This window comes from Cavia porcellus, unplaced genomic scaffold, assembly GCF_034190915.1.
Source record: "Cavia porcellus strain 051 isolate PalLab524CR breed Dunkin Hartley unplaced genomic scaffold, mCavPor4.1 scaffold_6, whole genome shotgun sequence".
Lineage (NCBI taxonomy): Eukaryota > Metazoa > Chordata > Mammalia > Rodentia > Caviidae > Cavia > Cavia porcellus.
Window position 1 is genome coordinate 67,497,805 of NW_026947489.1, and position 22,126 is coordinate 67,519,930.

Genomic DNA, 22,126 nt, shown 5'->3' on the forward strand with positions numbered 1-22,126 from the left:
CGAATGGCTCCAGGGCAGACTCAACTTGGATAGACCTATGTTTCCAGTCCGCTCTGGCCAAAACAAATACCCTTCTGAGAGGTCTTTAGAAAGGTAAGGACGGACACAGCTGTGATGGCAACAGTGTAGCCCTACTTCAGGAGCAGCAGCTGCTTGGGTGACACCTGACATTTCTGCTAAATGGGAGAAACAACAATGATCACTGTCCCTGTCTGCAGAAACCTCCAGAGGTCTCCTGGCAAAAGTGATGACAGCCCATTGGTGTTTGGGCGCTCATAGACATCATCAATGTGCTCTGATCCCCCTCAGCCTTGGCCCACTTCTCCAGCACTCTTCAGCGTGAGTTGCAACGCAGCGTGAGGAAGGACAAAGCACTGGTCAGGGTTGCAGCTGCAAACCTGTGCAGGCAGCCACACAGGAAGCCAGAAAATGCTGAGGGAAGTTGTCCTGGGCCACCTGCAAGGCTTGAGTGAGAGATAATCCATGGGACAGCGGTTAGTGGCACACTTCCTCTGGCTGCCAGAGCGAGACGCACCTTGAGGGCCAGGCCTCATTTTTGCCTACTCAGTGATACAAGATTAAGCTGTGCCTTATGACCTACATAAGTATTTTCATTTGTGACTTATAATCATTTATTAGGACCTCCATTGCCAAGACTGCAAGCTAATGCAAAAAAAGAACAGAGGTGCAAAAGGGAAGAGATTTAAGCCCACAGGTTTATGACACTGAAGTCCAACCTTATTTGTTGCCTCTACAAACCAGTCAAGAACAAGAAAATTATGATTTATTTGAAAAGCAAAACAAAATTCACAAACAAGTTCAAAATGCAAACACAGCACAACCGCATAACTTTCTCCCTAGGGCCAGAAAGGTTGTATCAATAGCGCCGTCCTCTCTTCCTAAGGACCCGCTTTTTTTCCTTCTTCCTCTTGCTCCTTAGCCTGGCAAAGGCCCGGTGAAACGCAAGGCATGAAAAGCCCTCCTCCAGGCCATGCGCCACGTGTCGGGTGAGGGCCTTCAGCGTGGGGAAGACTCTGCAGCAGCCCATGCACCTGAAGCCCCTCTCCAGCTCCAGCAGCCAGGGTGGGTATTTAGCCCTGGGATAGATCCGCTGTGCCAGGGGCCTCGATGCTCTCTTAGCCTCTTTCCACTTTTCTAGGGAGTCACTGTCCCCGTGAGCCTTGCCGTCACATAGGAGAGGCCCTGTATCTTCAGGGAGGACGACTTTTGGAGGAATCCCCTCAGGAAAGCTGAGTTTGGCTATGCTTATCCTCTTTGGGGGAGGCTGCAGATCTCCTTCTGTATCCCCGAAGATCGCCACGCCCCTCCTGGTTAGGACACGCATGTAGTAAACGTTCATGACTCTTTTCCCTTCAGCACACCCTGAGGTCATCGAGGGGTTATTGACAAAGCTGTAAGGTAAACGGGGACCTGAAGTGGAGGAGCAATTCTGATACTCCATCAAATCCTGATGCAGAGGCCTCTTGCAGGACGCAAAACGTGGAAAATATTCAGGCAATTCATTGCATTCTAGAAAAGAAAATGTTAAAGAAACATGAGATGTGATGGCACCCAGAAGAACATCCCTGCATTGGGGCAAAAGAGATGGTAGAGCATATATGAGATGTTTCAGAATTCTGTGTGTGGTGTGCAAGATGAAAAATGAGTTTGTGGCGCTTCCTAGAAATACACAAATATGTATTATAAATCCTGTAAATATACACAGTTATACACATATATGTTATACACACAGTATGTCTAATCATTCATCTATTTTCTGGTAGCTATCTGGTAAATGTTTCTGGTCCTGTTAAAAGCATACAGTGACGGGCATGTGTGTATGTGTGAGGGAAGGTGTTATGTTGTATTACACAGCACATGATGTGACTCATAGCATGAGGTATGAATGCTGGTACACATGTGACATCAGCCCTACATGAAGGGGGACGTGCTTATGACCCCAGAACATGCAACTCCATGAAGCCCTGATGGCATGGAGGAAGAAGTGGTGTTTTGGTGAGAAAATATACATATTGAGAAGGACACTGAAGATTTCTATTATGTGGTCTATCACACAGGATGGAGTTAGGACAGTTTATCCCTCAGAGAGGATGGGGAGCTCTCTATGGGATGGTGCATACAGTGGTGAATCTGAGAACCACTGCGTGTAGGAATGAGAGTGAAGGGTGCACATAGGAAATATTAATAGGGAATGTGATAGGCAAAGGGAGAGAGAAGAGTGTTTGTGAGAAAGGCAAAAAGAAGGAGCAATGGCCCACAGCATGGTGACATACAGAACTATGACGTATGTGACATGAGCTGTGAGGTTTAATGTATGCAGCTCTGATGGGAAGGACCTGCTCACATCCCCTACACAGCTCAGCATGGTACAAGGACTCACCCACTGCTGCCTCAGTGTTCACATGGAAAGGTGTGCTCAGAATTTCTGTCCCATGCTGGGAGCCTTATTTCCTATTTGTCCCCCCTCAGAGGCCTCAATCTTAGTCCCACTCTCCTCAGGCCCTATGCTGTTTGTGAGAAGGGGTCAGGCAAGCAGCTCGGCTCAGACTCTTGTCCAAGCTCAGAGCACCCCTGCATCTACCTCACCTTTCTCTGTATCTCCTCCTAAAGAGTCACAATCTCAAATGAAAGGTTTGGTAGACTGTTATGTTTGGAGAAGTTAAATATTCATGATGGTTTTATACTACTTGGCCTGTTCCTAGTGAGAACCAGCTCATCTCCCTTTATTTAACTGATCAAGAGCACCAGCGTCTTTCACTAGAGATCTCAAATTAAAACAGCAGGTGTCTTGCAAGAATGTGAGGCATAGGAGCAGTGAAGTGATGTGTGTGTCCTAAAGATGAGATTATTGCGTGTTGCTTAAAATTAAACCAAGCTTCAACTGACGTCGATTTGGTGGTTACACATGTGCGTATGGGACAAGTTTTGCTTGGAAAGTGATGGCACTGTGGGGTGTTTCTGTGTTGAAGGACACATCCCTTTGTTGACTGCCTCCTAATTAAGTGAGTGTGTGTGTGCGTGTGTGTGTGCGCGCGCGCGCGTGGTGGAATAGTTTGTTGTTAAGAAATGCAATAGTTATTTAAAATAATGTGAGATAAGAGCAATTATTGTATGTGAACTGTAAGGAAAAAATCAAGGATCTTGAGTATACAAGATGGAAATAAGAAAAAAAAGAACACATTAGCTTTGGAAAATGCAGGACTCTGAGAATATATATAATAAATAAAGGATGCTTAGAACACTCTAAAATACTGAATGGATATTAATGTGCTTGTGTATAAAAATATAAAATGTTAATTCCAAATTGGTTGATATAGAATTATAAAAATATTTTACTCTTTTACCCCCTCAAAATTTTAATGTAGCAGAAAACAATGTTGAAAACATTGTATTACTCGCTGCATAGAAAGCAATCCTAATCCCAGGTAATGGATAATCATTAATAAATTATTTTTCGGCAAGCAGAAGAATGTAAGTTATCATGAGATTATAAAAATAACAATCACACGCTACACACATGACCTTCATGAATGTAAGGATGAGTGAAACGGCAGAAACATAAGGTCTACATTTTACTCTTCGATTTGCACAAAGCTAAACAATAGAAAATGAATGCAGGATCATCCAGAAGTCAGAGGATTCATTCGTATTTGCATAATAGGGACCAAAACTGAGACTACAGAATTCAGGTGCTGATGGAAAATTAGAAGGAAAGGCGGCTATGAGAGTGACAGTGTGGAGGTCTCTGGAGAGGGACGGGTGTGGGAAGGCTGCCTGTGGAAATCCGGGCATGTGATGTGCTCTGTGATTTGATGTAGCTACAGTGTATGTCATGATGGGGAATACTGAGGAATTTAGGATCTTGGACTTCTGCTGTTAAGGTCTTCACATCTTCAGAGAAGCCCAAACACTCTTTCTGATCATACTAACATACTATTTTTAGGTGTCTCTGACCATTTCTTAAGCAGTTGGTCAGTCTCTAGCCATTTCCCAAACAGAACCCAGTCCTCCAGGGATTTTGGGTTTACTTTGGGGTCACATGCTTTCCTCTAGGGATCTAGTAGGTCCATTTCTGATTATTTTCCGCTCCTTTCAGACTAAATAGCTTGCTTCACCTGATGGTCAGAAACATTCAACTCAAATCTGGAATATGCCGAGACATAGCTAACCCTCAGACCCTGCTCAATAGTCCTTCCATACCTGCACCAAGAGATTTGTTTTCAGAGGAGAGGTGCTCTGAGGTAGTGTAAAAAATGTTTCTGCTTTGTAACGGTGGGTGTTTGACAACAGCTCATTTTGACCCTACAGACCATGCCGCACATTCACCTCTCCTAAGAAAGCAAATAATGATGGAGAAATATGGTTCTGCTTGGGTGTTTATGTGTATCTATGATTAATAAAATAATTGGAGTCTATTCTGTGACATTTTCTGTGAGCATATAGTGCCTCCACCCTTCTTGACAAATTACATGGCTCCTGTTAGTAAAAGATTTCAAATGCAGAGTGCTACACTGCAGATCACCACATGTGCACAATGCTTGCTTCTGCTTTTCCATTGAGACTGTGCTTCCTTGTAGTTAGCCCTGCTCATGAGGGTACACTTCCTACAGGGAAAATGAGTACAAGTGTTGCACACCTGTACTGTACACACCTGCACCTCTCCATCCATTTGCCCTTTCCATTGACTGGGATGCTGATAAACCAAGGTCTCCTAGAAACCTTTATGTGAGTGACAACATGTTTTAATCTCAGCCTATGAATTAACTCACAAAGGACAGCTGTTCTGTATCCTTGAACATACCCTGAGTTCATACCTAGGTAAGAAGTACACTCTGCATGGACCACTTACAGCAGCTTGACCTCTTCTGATGAAGTTAAGGTGTTTTGTCTTTAAGAGGCACAGAATTTTACAGTAGGTGGACAACTACAGTGGATACTGCTATTGATCTTTCCCTGGTCTTTTGGGTTTTTTGTGTTTGTTTGTTTCTTTGTTGCTGCGATGCGCCCATGTTTGTCTTCTTGCAAATGTGTCTGTTTGTGTGACTATGAGCTTCCCTATTTCATAGGCTACAGTGTGAATATGTAGCAATGTTAATGAAAGGGAAATGAAAACAGACTTATGCTATATACAAAGGACCATCAAAAACACCAAAGCTGTAAATATTTTGCTAACTGCTAAACTTAGAAATATGAGTGACTCTTTTGAATTTTGGGGTCAGCTCCAATCTGTCTCATTATACCATTAAACAAAGTGTCCTCAATTTTAGGACTTCTTTACTGTTAATCTCCAAGGCAATCTCCACTGTTCAATTTCCAATTTTTCTGTAAAGAGCCAAATTTTATCACTTTCACTCACCATTCTTGGCTAATTCATCTCTGTGTGTGCGTGCGTGTGTGTGTGTGTGTGTGTGTGTGTGTGTCCTCTTTTTTATTACATTTCATATAGAGTTGTACCAAGTGAAAGTATGAGTTTTTTATTCCAAAGTAAATTTTTCATTTTATAGTCATTGCATCAGAAACTACAATTAAACTTCTAAAAATATTTCTTTCATTTCTATGAACCTCAGTTTCTTCTTCATCAAAAGGAAGAGAGTACTGTTGGAAATCGTAACTTCCTTTACATTGGTTCCCAATATCACAAGAGAAAATCAAATGACAGAAAATTCATTTTTAAAAGAAAAAAATGTCTAGACCAAGTATGTAGCAGTGACAGACACGTCATCTAAGCCACAGGATAAAACCTGGATCCTCTTTCTCTTCATTCTCAGACTACCTGAGCCCTCCTCAGTAAGACAAAAATCTCCTTCCCTCATTCAGTTGCTTCTCTCTCTCCTCCACTGCTACATCACAAACTACAAATCCTTTCTTCTCCTTCATGGGAAAGACAGTTACTCATTCCCTCCTAAGAGAACACACTAACACACTAACCTCTTGACATCTTTGCAGGTGGAGGTGAGATTCTGCTCTCTAGATGTTTTCTCTTCTGTTTCTGTTTCATGATTCCACTCTTTGGAGAATTGGTGAAATCAGGTAAATTTCTCTCTGATACAGCTCTCACAGTGATAGTCAACAATGAGAAGAAATAAAATTTGTACAGCCAAAACCAAAAAATACCATGGGAAGCTATCTGTTCACCTAATTATTGTGGTGAGCAGCGATCCACTGGACATCAGTTATCACTAAGGCCTCGGTCGTGTTCTATGAACTGTTGATGACATCACTGGGACCAAGCCAGTATGCACAGCACTGCAGGTTTGCTCATAACCCTTGCCCATGTGATGGATGCCTTTTATCTAATGGAAATTTTGTCACTTACCTCAATATTCATATCTTGCACTTCATATACAAACTGTAGAAAGACAATATTGACTAAACAAAGGAAATCCTTTGACGTTTCTGGGAAACCTTCATAAGTCAATCTGCTAAATAGTAAGGATACAGCAGTACCAGAGAGGATTAGGCTTAGCACTATGCTTGTCTCATAGAAAATAGCAAATGTTACACCCTATTAATTCTCTTTATGTGGATACACATGTGAGACAAATAGTGTAGATGTGAGAGTAGTTCATATATCCACACATTGCTAGTAATTATGGATTTCTCCTGCTAAGGGGAGCATTCTCATGTGTCTGAAAAAGCACGCCTGTCTTCTCCAACACTCTTCTGCAGAACTTCCCCACTGGTGAGAGCAATATAACCAGAAGCTTCACAAAACTGACTCCGGTCATGAATTCTCCTCTGATAGCTGCTGGCAGTCTCACTCTGGATTTATCTTTTGGAAACACTGCAACTGCTACGCTGAGATCTGAAACAACCTTATTTTAATTTCCCTTGTTTATGAAATATATCTCTTCTTTAAGGAGAAAGCTGTGTTTATTCTCAACCACAGTGCTTACCATTAGACTCAGGACACGGCTTAGCCTCCTTCAGCCTCTTCTACCCCATTGATCCTGCCGCGGGGTATCTCTGTGTCCATGGACACTGAATTATTGACAGATTTATCAAAAAATTCTTGGCTTTTTATGCTGTAAAAAAGTGAGTACAAAAATTAGATGTTATTTGGATATCAAACTGGAAAATATGAGAGTGTCAAATTTTACAAAAACATTATGAATATTGTTAAATGGGTGAATCTGCATTACATGGGTAAAATGCTTGAACTTTTTCCTTTCCTCTGGTACTAGGGATCGAACTCACTACTATGTGCTTGCCAGACCTCCCGTTTGCAAGACAAGGATTTACACCACTGAACTAAATCCCTGGCCCGAAATTCTTGAGCTCTTAAAGAGTTTTTTAACAGAATGCCAATCCATAAGATATAACATAAAAACACAACAAATGGGATCACAGCAAACAAACAAGGTTAATACAGCAAATCTAACATACAAAAGAGTGAAGAAACAGCACACAGAAGGGGAGAAAACAATTTCCAGCTGTTTCTCAGCAAGAGGTCCAGCATATAATATACAAAGAACTCAAAAAATAAAGATCCGCTGAACTGAAACATCTTCTCTTAAAAAAGTTAAAATATCCAATAAATACATGAAAACATTTCAATTTCACTGGCCGCTACCTAAATGTAAATTAAAATAACAGAGAGATGCCATAATACTCCAGAGAGAATGCCTTTCATCAAGCAATCAAATAATAACAAACGCTGGCAAGGATCCTGGGTACAAGAACCTCCACACTGGTAGTCAGAATGTAACCTAGTACAACCACTACGAAAATCAGTGTGGAGATTACTGAAATTATAAACAGAAATTGGATCCAGTTATTTTCCTTCTAAGTATCTTCCTGAAAGAAATAAAGCCTTCATATTACAGTGACATATAAATACCTATATATATAGCAACACATTTTGCAATAGCTAATCTTTGCAGTGACCCATACCTCCAGCAGCCCATGAATGGATAAAGAAAAGGCAGATTTTATACAACAGTGGAGGATTGCTCCACCATAAACAACACACTTAAAGCATTTGGAGGAACAGGGTTACACCTGGAGACAAACTAATAAGTGGAAGCAAACACAGAAGCTTAAATATCATAGGATTTCTCTTCTACGAGAAACTCAAAATATAAAAAATTAAATAGCAAAATAAAAGATAGGAAAATAGCAAGATAAAAAATAATAGGGGACAAAGAGATGGTTTACCAAAAGGGAAAGGACAAAGACTGAAGTGAAGAAAGGGAAGGATGTCAAAAAGAACCATGATGCGTTATATATACTGCCATCTCTGCATAATGAATGTGATCACTGTGCACCACACATGTACCAATGAAAATAAAAACTGAAAAAGAAAATGGGAAGAACGATGGAACAAGTGTGAGTGAAGTGAGAGGAAGTATTTTGAGGGAGATTAATGTATCTTCTTTACATCATATAAGCTGGGCGTGATGGCTCATGCCTGTAATTTCAGCACTCAGGAGGGTGAGGCAGGAGGATCATTATGAGTTCAAGACCAGCCTGGGCTACAACATGAGCTCAAGGCCAGCCTGAACTGCATAGTGAGACCCTATCTCAAAAAAGACAAAAAACATTAATTGTATATTTTGATCACCCTTGATGTAAATGAGGATCCCACATTAATGATACAGGAAGAGCTAAGTGACAAAAGGAATATTCAGGGACTGGAAGAGCACTTGTTTAATGGTAGAGTATTTCTTTGACATGCATAAGCACTTGGTTGATCCCCCAGCACCAAAAACATTAAAGAATATTCAAAAACCAAAAAGAAATCTCTTGTAAAACTTAAATGATAAAAGGAAAATCTCTCAAAATTTTAAATTTCATAATTTTCCTCAAAATTTAAAGATATATAAAGTTATAAGAGATAGCATCAAGTACACAAGATGAAATTAATAGATGACCTAAAGAGTTTAAATGTCTTAACAGTGTACACTCTTTTGAAAGACAATGTCTACATGGTCTATACAGAAGTATGCAGACAGCAATAGTGGAGAGTCAAGTCCACAGAAAGCTAAACAAGCAAACTAGAAAGAAAGCAATTTAACCAAGACACATCACATCGCTCAACTGAGTAATGTTTACACAGTCCATGAACTACTGAATAGTGTAGTTGACAGTCCCTCTTAACTGTCAACCGGCTGTATTAGGAGTCTCCTGGGAAGGCAACTGGAGCACGGGCACTTATTCATCAGTAAGGAGATGGTCCACTGATGTTCATAGCTGAATGAGCTGTTAGGAGGCTGGACCCAGGTGGACGTGGTGAGTCACTGGGGACAGGACACTGGAGGGTGTTTTCTCCCTGGTGCTCCTCCACTGTGCTCTGCTTTCTGCCAGCCATGAAGGGAGCAATTCTGCTCCACCATGAGCTACTTCTGCTATTAGGTTTCTGCCCTGGAACTAGCTCAGCACAGGCTGAAACATTAGACAAATAAACCATTCCCAACTCTAAGGTGCAGGTTTGAGGTATCCAAAACAGCAAAGCTAATCAATACAAATATCGATGTGATAAGATCCTAAAGGATGGAGATATATGAGACAAAATAGGCATAGATCGCTATGGAAAACAAATAGGAACAGGAGACAAAAATAATATATTACATAAAAAAGGTGAAGGTGGTTGTACAAGCATAGTATTAAACTTTTTGAATGCATTTACCTTGAAAGAAGAGGAATTTGGCATAAAGCAGTGCAGCACAGAGACTTTTAAATCTTCTATACAGGAAATACATGCACAAGAGATTCTATGCAGGTCTGCAGAGCTCCCTCACTGTCATGCTGATGGTGAAAACTTTTTGAGTTTTAAAATGAGTAACATTTCTATATAGATTGATGTAAACAAAATAAAGATCAAAAACAAACCCCAGATGTAACACAGAAGATATGGATCTCCTGAGTTTTAGATACCAAAATGGAATTCTGCATGAAAGAGACCTCCTGGGCAAACACTTAGGAAGAATAAGTAGTAGAAGCAGGAGTAAGGAGGAGACACCTTCGCACAGCAATGTGGGTCTGAGATGTGTGAAGAGGGAAAATGCAGGATTATGTAGTGAGAGCCTCTGACTGCAGAGCAGTAGGAGCCCCAGACCAACGGGCACCCAGCAGAGCTCAGCACTGTAGAGACGTGGCCGGGCTGCAGGAGCTTCATGCATCCAGTCAGACCTGTAACAGCCTGGGAAAAGCGCTGGTGACGTGAATGCTGCTGAGTCCAAAGGCACAGCTGAAGGACGAGACCCACCAGTTACTTTCCTTAGACCAGGTGCCACTAAGGAATGAGAAGCGTTGGGCATTGCCATGGTTGTCCCACTAAAAATAAGAACAGTGAACAAGATATATTATGGTAGCCATTTAGATTCACTATTACCTGGTTTTGAAGACATGGATTGCATTTGTTATTTTCTTTTTATTGCTTCTATTCTGTTTCTGTTTTTTGTTTTTTGTTTTTTTTTTTAATTTTACTGTCTGATGGTTTGGGCAGCTGTTTTGAAGACAAGAGTCACTGTGGCAACTGCTGTTGATTTCCTATTATCTTGATGTGAAATCCTGGGACACTTTCACTGTCTTGTTTTGACTGGCTTTATTTTGCTTGCTTTTATTCTAAAATAAAAGAAAAATAAGAGCAATGGAAAAGTTTAGTTTGTTTCTCAATTACCTCATTTTCAAAACCACAGATTCTCTGGCTCAGAAATATCTTTTTGTCATAGGAAATAAACATATGATTCCTCATGATGATATTTTCATGACCACAAAATGTTGTTGATTGGAAATAAACAGCATGGATATGTATAATATTTAAATAGTTTATCTATTCATATAATGATTTTAATCTGAATTCTACCAAATAATGTGAAGTATTATGATATGCTAAGGTACAATGATAAAATATTTTATGCTACTATTCTGGAAACCATGAGTAATTGCAAATACTATTTAAATTTAAGATTTTTCTGTTTGGGGGCTTTCGGGGTTGTTTGTTTTGTTGTTTTGTTTTGATTTGGTTTTTGCACCGGGGATCAAACTCACCATCTTGTGTTTACCAGGCAAGCACTTAAGCTGCTGAGCTAAATCCCCAACTAAATTTTATTTTTCTTTAATTTAAAAATGTAACCATTAGCTCATTTATTCCAGATGCAAGACTTTCATAATTTATTATTTTTATGTGATAAGTAATTTTCTGTTTGGGGGCTTTCGGGGTTGTTTGTTTTGTTGTTTTGTTTTGATTTGGTTTTTGCACCGGGGATCAAACTCACCATCTTGTGTTTACCAGGCAAGCACTTAAGCTGCTGAGCTAAATCCCCAACTAAATTTTATTTTTCTTTAATTTAAAAATGTAACCATTAGCTCATTTATTCCAGATGCAAGACTTTCATAATTTATTATTTTTATGTGATAAGTAATTTTGTATTTCTGTTTAAAAATAATTATGCTGTAGCATGCAATATTGGGAATTAATATATCACAGGTTCTATTATAGGAAGCAATCAATCCAGGCAGAGAATAAGAGATCCCTTCAAAGAAAAAGAAAATTCATCAAAGAAAACATTATGGTCAAGAGATACATTTGCAAGGTAAAAGTGAAAAAGAAAAATATTCAAAGAAAAATACATATGCAAAAACACATTACAAAATAGCATGGAATGTCTCAAAAATCTTTAAAATGATGTGTTGAGTAAGACAGGAATTAGGTCATAAGATTTTATTTTAGAATTTACTGCTGAACATTAGATTCAATAATTTAGAGAACACACTGAAACAGCTTTCAGATATAATTTGCAATTTTACAATTTTTAGGCAAAATCACTCTGGAACTGTTTGTTGATGGGAAGACTGGCAAGCTTCTCTGTGAGAGCTGAGCGCTCACTGGAGGCAGAAAAGGCAGCACGAGGTCCACACCTGTCTACCCATGGCGCCCTGAGCGCCAGGTCCAGGGCAAGCAGGCCCCAGGTTCTCGGCACCCACGCACGTCCACATCGCAATGACCAGACACATGCAGCCTGCACCGCTCGTCCACGTGCCTGAGACTTAGCCTTGGCAGCAAGCAGCTGGGCGCAGAATGAAGAACACCAACATCCTGCTCCTCCTAAAAACGAGAGAGATGGCGAATTCATCTTTAGAAAGATGGAGAGAGAACTTCTGATGAAAGGATGCTTGTTTGTAGATGAAAAGGATGCGATGACCTGAGTAAACGGCTACGTGTGGGGAGAATGTGCTAGGCTGCAGGGATACAAAATGCAAAGTCAAGAGTACATGCAGCATGTACAAGGACTTGCAAAGAAGCCAAAAAGGCTGAAATGAATATAGTTAGGGGGAAATATCAGGAGACTAGTTCAGAACAGCAGCAAGAAAAGAGCACAGCTACTTGTCAGCCCTGCCAAGGGTTTAGTGATATGAAAAACCCTTGAAAATCAAAGCAGAGAGTGGTATGATCAGAGCTATGTTGATAGAGAATTGTTTACAAGTTGTAGCACTGGAGGCGGAGGAAAAAGGATGCCCATAAGTCTGAAGCCAGCCTGGGCTACATAATGAGTTCAAGACAGTCTGAACTACACAGTGACACCTTGTCACGAGAAAAAGAGAGAGAGGGAGAGAGGGAGGGAGAGGGAGAGAGAGAGAGAAGTAGGAGAAAAAGGAGGTGGAGGAGGAAAGAGAAACAAGAAAGAAAGAATTTTCCACATACCTTTAGGAAAATAGATTGCACTGAGTCAAGCTTCAAAACAGAAGAGTTTAAGTGCTACTGCAACAAATTAGGTAACAATTGTGGGTTGCACAGGACACTGGCTATCAGTGACAAGGTAGAAAAAAAAGGTGGATAATGATGGGCACATTGAAAGTCAGTCATATATGATGCAGTCATGCCTTTGATACAAGAGTATTTTTAACTGACAGAATGGAAAAACAGAGTTGTAATTTAATAAGATAGAAAAACCTGAAAGAGGCACATGTGAAGTATATAGGAATAGGTTGGTATTTGACCCATTAAAGTTAGGATGCCTTCAAATCACACACAGAGGATAGGTCTGCAAAAAAGCAAAAATATATCAATTTGGGAATTAAGCAAGGTAAAAGTAAAAATGCATAGGCATTGAGTATAGGGAATGAAGATGTAATTACAATGAGAATCAATGTAACAGGGAGGAATCTAGAAACAGGGAGGACTTTACATTCTGACTTGGCTCACTCTCTGGAAAATGATGCCGTTTATCAAAATAAGAAACACAAAATGAGGTATGTCTTTTACAACTTTACTAGGATTGAATTTTATAAAGCTTACTTTAATTGAGCATTACTTTTGAGAATATTACTGACTTTGGGAGATTAAGTAGCGTTCCATTACACTCACACTAGCCTGCTCCCTGGAACAAAACCTGGACACCCAGCCTTAAAGTGGGGCATCCTCAGAGCTACTGATGAGAGGGTAAGCAGGTTCTATCAGGCTACTGAGGGATTCCTCAATCATTCTCTTTTGATTATTGGTTTTCCATAGCAGGCAAGATAGGCACAATCAATTCAGTTGTCCTCTGGAATATTCAAAAGTTTTCCCCTGAATTAGTAGCACAAAGATTTTTTAACAATAATATTTGGTAAGAAGCTTTTGAACCTGAGACTGAAGTTAAAAATCTTGAAATCATCCAAGTAAATGTGGTCTGTTCTGTGTTGCTAAATAACACAAAAGCATACACAGGATAAACAAGAAATACAGCAAGTTTATTTGAGTTCACCATTCTGGCCCAAAGCCAAGGGTCTGCATGCTGTGATGGATTCTTGCTGGCAAAGTCCTAAGGCAACACACGACTTTATATCACAAGAGACAGTGTGTACATATATATCTTCCCTGGCTTCTATCTTCTTATAAAACCATGAGTAGTCAATTATGGAACCCATTCTAATTAACTTACCCAACTAAATCCTAATCACATCCCCCCCCCCCTTTTTTTTTTTTTTTTTGGCAAGACAGGCTCTTGCTGTGTAGTTTAGGCTGGCCTTGAGTTCACTATGTAGCCCAGACTGGCCTCAAACTCACGGTGATCTTCCTGCCTCAGCCTCCCTCCTCAGCTTCCCAAGTTCTGGGATTTACAGGCATGTGCCACTGCGCCCAGTCCCAAACAGCCCTCTTTTAAACACAACTGTCATATTAAATTTCTTCCCTCTTATATTTCACAATACAGTCTAAGCTTGAAGTTTCAAAATGAATAAACCATATTCAAATCAAACCAGGAAAAATTAACTTCCAAAAACATTTCATAATTGGTTTAAACATGACCCTAGAATAAAAGCATTTTTGCTTCCAGCAACTATCTTATAGAAATCCAATTCTAGTGTATATAATTCTGGTTCCTGGAAATATCTTACTTAAAAGATGTTATTTAATCAAGTTAGCTTTCAAAATAATGTATTTGAGCATTCTTCATGTTTTGCATTTGAACTGAAATTAGTTGCTTTTTATACATGTCAAATAAATGAGATGTATTTTATTAGTTATCAAGCAGTAGATGAAACAGTGAACTCCCCTTATGATTCCTAGAGAGGAATAGATAAATATTTCATGAACCATGCCTTAGCAGTCATCTGTGATTAGAACTGGACAGATTTTACATCTATAAAAATCGTCTCCTATGCTCAGATCTTGCTTCCCCCTTGTAGGATGCTTTATGTTTCTTATTTTCTTTCTCCTTTTATCTTCTTTTTCTCCCATGCATCATTTATTCTATTATTGCTATACATGGGTATCTGGAAAATACTGGACTCTGTTCTTAAAAACAATATATTTTTGCCATCAAAGATCCTGTAATACAGTAAACACCTATAAATAAAAAACAACCATTAGCAATTAGAAATATGTCCAAGACTGCAATAGAAAAGTAATAAACGAAATAACTTACTCCCTATGGGAAAACAAGATTTCTAGTGGAACTGAAATTTGAGCTGAGTATTAAAACATGAGTAAATGTTTGCTTGTTAGAGAAGTAGGTAAGGGATATTTTCTGACACAAAGGTCAACACAAAGGTTGACAGGGAGACCATAAAAGAAATGCACTTAGAAAAACATCACAGGAGCAGAGAGAGTGCTACAGGAGCTGTCTGGGTATGTCTTTAGGAATTTAAATGGAACTAGACAATAAAATCTATGCCTATCATGACACCAAGTTTAGATTCTTTACTAAGAAGGTGCAGAGTCAACAGGTATGATACCACTACCCATACAAACTCAGATGAACGGTTCCCTGGATGTGGAGTGACAGGGAAAATATCTGCATTTTAAGGTAGAATTACTGTATTCAAGTGAGACCCTGCTCTTCTCCAACATTTTTCACCTCTCCCACAGCTCAAACCAGGGCCTCTGCTACTTGGGAGATCCTTGAGCACTGTTTTAAAGGCATTCTCTTGGAGTGCTTTCAGCCCTATGTTGAGATTTACACATAAGGGAGGTAACCTCACTCCTGTCTTACCCACCTATCCAGAGATCTTTGTGGTCAGCAACCCTGAGATCATCTCACAGCTCTGTGTACTTCCTATTGGTAGGATAAGCAGGACTTAAATTTTTAGTGTTTTTTAAAGTTTGGGTTAGGATCTTGCTAAGTCAGTTGCCCAGCCAAAACTTGCATTCTTCCTGCCTTAGCCTCTTAGAGTGCAGGATGGGTATTTTGAAAGTTAAAGGATACAATATTAACAATTATGCTCCATTCAGTATAAACTGAGTCTTTGCCAGATTTGGAATACATTGTTCCCCCAGCAGGTTTGAAGTGACACTTGAAAGAAGGGCCAAGCCCAGCTGTGCTGAATCAACTGGCTAACATCACTCCGGGTGGTGGAAGTGAACTCCAACACTCCCTTCCTCTGCCTTGCCTCCTGTCTCCTGTTTTCTGCCCCACTGATTAGCTCGGCTTAGGTGAATCAATGAGTTTGCTCTGCAAGCAGACATCTAAAAGGAAAACGAGTTACCCTGCTTGCAGAATACTCATTTTTATAGATTACTCTCTTAAGACCCCCGTCATTTGAGTTTCAAGTGGAATTGAAGTAATGAACCCACTGGGCTGCCCACTGTGTCCTTTACCTGTCTGCTCCATCCTGGGAAGACTCAATGGTCCTAGCTGTTAGTGGGTGAGTTCAGCAGGCAAAGTCATTCATGACAATTCAGCCTTTGACTCAGGAACTAGACATCATGTACAGAGCAACAGGGTATATCCCTCTCTAAATCCTTCCACAAACAAAAACGTTTTCCAGGGCGGCATGGAATAGAATGGGCTTATTATTGTTATAAAAATAGAAAAGAGTCAGGCATGGTGGTACATGTCTGTAATCCCAGCAGCTGAGGCAAGAGGACGCCATGAGTTCAGCAAATGCCTGGGCTTCATGGTGAGTTCAAGGCCAGCCTCAATTACATAGCAAGATCCTGTCTTAAAAAAAAAAAAAAAAAAAAAAACTGAATAAAGTCAGGAAATCTCTAAGACACTGACTGCCACATGAGAAGATCATCTAGACTAAACCTTCAGTTTGGGGAGGAAACCATAATGGTGAGATATAAATCACAAAATGATCAGTAGATTTCACATAGACAAAATATAAGAAACTTGAACACTCTTGGTAGATATTTGTCTGATCCTCGGTTCTTTTTGTTTTTCCCCTTTGTTCTTAGGTGATCTTTTGGAAAACCATACCCTTTTGTGGTTTGTGTCTCTGTGAGTTTATTACCACTGCCTACTACAGATACTGAACAGCTCAAATAAATCAATGAATCCATTTCCCCAGTTACATGGGTTGGTTAAGATAAGAGGTTGGCAAAATCCATAAAGGGCCAATAGTTACTAGTATAGGATTTTTGGGTCATATACCCCTGTCACAAAAACACAACTCTACTATTATGGTGTGAAAATATCCATAGATAATATATAAACACACGATTCTGCCTGTGGTCCAATGAAATATTTTTATCAACACTAAACTTTGAATTTTATGCAGTATTCCTATATCTCAAAATATTCTTGATTGTTTTCAATTATTTACAAAATGTAAAATCTTCTTACCTTGCAGGCCACATAAACACAGGTGATGAGCCAAATACAGTCTGCCCTGCTGACTCCTGGATTAAGAGATAAGCTCCTAACCTAAGCTAGACCAGTAACACTGGGCCCAGGAGCTTGATTCAAGACACAAGGAAACAATGCTCTAAGAAAAGCAGTCAGTCTTATCATTCAGCTTTCCAATGGGAAGACCAGGAATTCTATGCCAGTGGTGGTACACCCACAGCACATGTGCTGCACTGGGCTGTCAGAATGATTGAAAGCTCTGAAAGGACCTTGTAAGGCCCAAGGGGTAATTTCACCTGAAGCTGACTATACTGCTTGAAGCTGTGGCTGTGTGAGCTCAAGTTCTATCATTTATGCCCGACTGAGTCAGTTTTTCTGACTTTGACATAAAACATCCTTGGCTCCCGACTGAGTCAGTTTTTCTGACTTTGACATAAAACATCCTTGGCTAACACAGACCACAGTGTTGGAGGTAACAGACCTCAAAAAGTACAAGTGGCTGAGGGCAGGATCCTGAAGACACCTCGAAACAGCAAAACAGTTGGTAATCCCTATGGCCTGCTATATATTTTAAGGCTGTCTTCCTTCCAAGGTTTCACCAAAAAGAAAAAATTCAGAATATTAGAGGTCCTTTGCTTCTTGCATCAGTCAGTAAGGCCAACTATAATTTTTTTTTTTTGGTCCTGGGGATCAAACTTACTACCTTTTTTAGGAGGTAAGTGTTTGAGCCACTGAGCTTAAATTCCCAGCTCTAGTAAGGCCAACCAACTAAAAAAAAAGGCTTACTTTTAAATTGATTTGCCTAATAGCAGAGAAAGAAAGATAACAGTTTTCTTAAGAAACATCCTTTCTGCTTCTTGCCTACAAATGAAGCTGACTGAGAATCTGAAGCTTACTGGCCTAGAAAAGCAGAGTTTCCCACAAAATAAGTTCATGCAGAAATGCACAGGGGAAAGATAAGGCAGGACACAGAAGCTGAGTCTACAATCAGTTTCATCTCCTCCGATTTCTATTTAATACTCATCTTGGTGGTAAGTGAATATATTACTCAGGGTTCTACAGAAAAACAAAACAAGTCTCTCTTCTCTCTAAATACCTTTGACATAGGTATGTAGATATGTACTGATGCATACAGAATACAAAGAGACTGGCTGACACAATTATGGAAGCCTGCATCAAGGAACAGTTGGTGGTATAATTCAGTCCAAAATCTGAGTCCAAAGGCCTGAGAACCAGAGCTGAGAGTGAAGTCCCAGTTCAAGTTCATAACACTTAGAAGGGGAAGCAGGAGATGACGGTGCAAATCTCGGAAGGCCCAAGGACCAGCAAAGCCAGTGTCCAGTGACAAAAGACGATGTACGCCACAGCTCAAAGCAAGAACATGGATTTGCCCTTCCTTCTTCTCTTTGCTCTCCCTGGGTCCTAAATCAACTGGATGACACTAGGGACAGAACTTCACTGGTGTCTTCTGATTTAAATGTTGATCTCTTCTGGAAAGACCTCACAGACCCACCCAGAGATAATTCTTTAACGGCTACCTAGGCAATGCTCAGCCCAATGAAGGTGAAACATGAAACAGACCGCAACAGTGAAGACTCATGTTCTCTGTAAAGGGGCAGCGGGGATGCATCAGAAGCAGGAAGCCAACTGCAGTGGCCTCCATGGCTGCAGCATTGTTCCACCAGCAGAGGGCGATGTAGGGATAGACGTCAATAAAGTGGGAAGTGTGCAGGGTAGAAAGAACAGGGACTCCCAGCTCTGTGCTGGGGGAGGACAGGGTCCCGACCATCCCAGATATGATGTTGTGTCTGACAGATCTTCTGTTTCTAATTAACAATTTTAAGGAACCAAAAACAACCAGCTCTGAAGCCTTCAAAAATGAGGAGTCCAAGGCTGTGTAAAAACGGCCTAGGTTGCACACCAGTGGCTTGAACCTGGTTTGCATTACCATCATCTAGGGAGTTTTTAAATTACTGATGTGAGGTCTTGCCTAACTCTAATTAAATCTGTGACTTTAGAGATGAGGCCTTGGCACTGGAGTACTGTGAATTCAAGGTTGAGAAAAACTGTTACACACTTAAGCTAATCCTAGGTACCATTTTACACAGGAAAAAAGACACCTCCATAAGAAGTATTCACTCTGAAAACTGCCAGATGCAATACAGGACACCCAGTTAGATTCAAATTTCAGATTAGTCACAATTTTGTAATATATGTCAAATATTAAATAGGACAAACTCTTTTAGTAATTATTATTTGGCAATGCTAGAGATTGAGCTCATGGCCTTGCACATGGTGGGAAAGCACTCTACCACTAAGCTACATCCCTAGCCTTTGAGACACATACTTGCTAAATTGTCCAGACTAGCCTCAAACTTGTGGTCCTCCTGCCTCTGTCTCCTGAATTGCTGGCATTACAGACATACATCACCACATCTGCCTTTTATTCTCTGTTTTTGTTTGCTAACTCTGGTCACTGGGGCCTCTGAGACTCACCCAGAAGTGGAAGTGAATAATATTCCCTCAAAAGCAGAACTGCGAATGGCAGAGAACCTGACTAAGGATATCAGCTGACTGCAAGACTGGATGTCTTCTTGGTTGGGTCACTGGCAGGGTTTGCCAGACTCTTGCTAAAATAAGCAACTACTTAACACAGATCCCAGCAGTTGATAATGCCCTCAACAAATGTTAGCCATCACTTTAGGAAAGCTTTACGAAAAGCAGTCTATGTAGAGAAATCTGCATCATCTTATTTAAGCAGAAATTTTTTCTAGACTATGTGTGCTATGATCCAGTTGTAAAACGATGGGTGTCAGTTTCCACAGTTCCGGAAAGTGTCCCCAGGGAAACACCTGGTATGGCTGCAGTGGTGCTCTGCCCTGTTCTTGTGGCTCCTGCCTCTTTTCATTTGCCTCTACCCTTCTTCCAGTATTCTTATCAACTGCAAAGTCTTAGTTTGGAAAACAAAAATCAACAGACTCAATGCAAGGACAATGCTGGTTGACCTTTCATGTAAGTAGTCTTTCATATTTCAGAAGCAATGCTGAGCAAAACCATTCAATAAGCATTTGCTGTGTGAAACATACTACAGTGTTTCTGGAGATGGCTGATCACAGTCACTGATTTACATATGAATTGGGAGAACCACTGCAGAACAAGGGGGAAAGACATCAGTAAGGCTACTGTGAGAAGTCAGAGGAAATGAAAACACTACAAAATCTAACAAGATAAATAAAGTGATTGTTAAGAGGGTCTCAGAGTGTTGCTGGGATTGGGGTGAGACCCACAGAAGAGGTGGCCTCCAGAACTGCAGGGTCACACCCTAGCCTCAGGTGTTTGCCCACAGATGTGAGACCTCCTCATAGCCTCCAGGGCGCTCAGGAGTTCAGCTCCAGGTCGGCGATGTATTCATGGACCCAGGTGTCTCTGAGGTCAGCACAGACCTCCCGGCCTCTCTTGGTTTGGAAGCTGTAGAAGAAGGGAAAGGAGGCAACAGCTAAGGTCTCCAACCAGGAAATCCTGGGGCCTCTGCATCCTTTTCTGCCCAGACATTTCAGGGCCCCCAACCTTGAAGTTCACAGATCCCCCAAGTGGCTCCCTCAGAAAGGCAGCTTCCTGCTGTCCCTCCTCCCCTGTATTCCTACCACGCAGAAGAAGGTCCTTCAGGACTCCCTGCAGACCCCAGGGTAGGTCAGAAAACACCCCAGGGTCTCCCCTAGACTCCTGCTAGTATGGGTCTTAAGGAAGTGGAAGACTCTGAGCCGCTTCCCCTCAGCCCAGCCGCCCTCCCTCCCCAGGTGTGGGGGGAGGAGGGGACCAGCCCTTACATGACCGCTGCCTTGGGGCACTGGCTGCTCGTCTCATAATAGTCCACCACAAATTTGCGCGGGATCTTCCGGGAGATAAAGAAGAAGCAGCAGGCAGTCGGGGTGTCTGCACCCCCTACAACAGACAAGACAAGAAGATCTGAAGTGACTGTTCAGATGAGAGAGAGAGAGAGAGAGAGAGAGAGAGAGAGAGAGAGAGAGAGAGAGAGAAACAAACAAACAAACCAATCAGCTAGATCCAGATCCTACTTCTTACAAATCCCAGGTGCACCTGCATTTTCTCATCCATGAAAAGAGGCTCTCTCCTTCTCTATTTCCCAGAACTGAACAGAATTCCTAAACCCCTTAGGAAGGAAAATCCTCTGGGAAGCGGCCTCAGAATCCTTCTAGAGCTCCCTGTGTGGAAGTCTCAGTCATAGACTGAGACACAGGTTCAGAGAGGCGGAACCCAAGAGCAAAAGACAGACTCACGTAAGGCACAGCAGGACTGCGAGAAGAGGGTCTCAGTGAGGATCAGGGTAATGAGGGCAGCCACAGGGGCCTCCATGTCACTGGGCAGCAGAGGATGAGTGAACTCAAGTGGTGGCCAAGGACAGCTGCGACCTGAGGACATGCAGCTGCTGCCTCCTATGGGGGTCTAAATCATGTCTTTATATGCAGCCCCAGGACATCAGAAAATGAAAGCTTGGGGGCGGGCCTTTAACCATGGTGTTGGTGTTATGCTGTGCATAAACCAGGAAAGCTCAGGCAATTTGCAAGAATGGGTCCCTCGCTTACTCAATAGGGAAATGGTTTCTACAGTGCAAGGAGGCGAGATGCCAGGTGTCACTCTGAGGCGAATTTGGCCACTGCCTTCTCACCAGCACAGACTTGAAGGCAAAGCATTTCTCCCCCACAGCTGAGTCCCCTGCTGACTTCTCCAGCCAGAGTAGCATGGCTGCTGGCTCTAATGCTAACAACTCTTGATCCAAAACAAGGATCCCTCCTCCCCTCTCTTCCTACCACACAGAAGATCCTTGAGGATGCCCTGCAGACCCCAGGGCACCCCAGGGAGAGACAGCAGGGTCTCCCTGGATGAAGACAGCAGGGTTGGGGAAGCTTTAGCTACTGGAGAGGCAGATATGAGGGTGGCTGGTTAAAAAACTGGTTCATTCTCAGATGTCCATGAGCCTCTGTCACAGGCCAATCCCTGGGTGAGCTGGGTTAACTGACACCAATAACAATATTTAGACTAGAAAAGCACTCTCCTGGGGATCTGCCCTACAATATGACCACAGAGATGAA

The 22,126-nt window shown here is 41.4% G+C and overlaps 2 protein-coding genes across 2 annotated transcripts; both read right to left on the reverse strand.

Annotated features, from left to right (window-relative positions):
• Nucleotides 1-777: 777 nt before the first annotated feature.
• Nucleotides 778-6,127, reverse strand: LOC134476477 (protein FAM170A-like). The gene is made up of 2 exons (XM_063250926.1): nucleotides 5,950-6,127; nucleotides 778-1,530 (listed from the first exon to the last, which is right to left on the reverse strand). Exons 1-2 carry the CDS (start codon nucleotides 6,017-6,019, stop codon nucleotides 878-880), a joined length of 723 nt encoding a protein of 240 aa, XP_063106996.1. The 5' UTR covers nucleotides 6,020-6,127; the 3' UTR covers nucleotides 778-877.
• An 8,393-nt stretch (nucleotides 6,128-14,520) lies between these two features.
• LOC134476478 (C-C motif chemokine 3-like) lies at nucleotides 14,521-21,461 on the reverse strand. The gene is made up of 3 exons (XM_063250927.1): nucleotides 21,314-21,461; nucleotides 20,843-20,957; nucleotides 14,521-20,483 (listed from the first exon to the last, which is right to left on the reverse strand). The coding sequence occupies exons 1-3, from the start codon at nucleotides 21,453-21,455 to the stop codon at nucleotides 20,393-20,395; spliced, it is 348 nt and encodes a 115-aa protein (XP_063106997.1). The 5' UTR covers nucleotides 21,456-21,461; the 3' UTR covers nucleotides 14,521-20,392.
• Between the last annotated feature and the right edge of the window lie 665 nt (nucleotides 21,462-22,126).

Coding starts and splice junctions, on each gene's coding strand:
- LOC134476477 (XM_063250926.1), bottom strand. CDS start 6,019: ATGAAACAGAAACAGAAGAGAAAACATCTAGAGAGCAGAATCTCACCT. Junction 1,531..5,949: donor ACCTGCAAAGATGTCAAGAG/GTTAGTGTGTTA, acceptor TTTCTTTTCTAG/AATGCAATGAATTGCCTGAA.
- LOC134476478 (XM_063250927.1), bottom strand. CDS start 21,455: ATGTCCTCAGGTCGCAGCTGTCCTTGGCCACCACTTGAGTTCACTCAT. Junction 20,958..21,313: donor GCAGTCCTGCTGTGCCTTAC/GTGAGTCTGTCT, acceptor TGTCTGTTGTAG/GGGGTGCAGACACCCCGACT. Junction 20,484..20,842: donor TGCCCCAAGGCAGCGGTCAT/GTAAGGGCTGGT, acceptor CTTCTTCTACAG/CTTCCAAACCAAGAGAGGCC.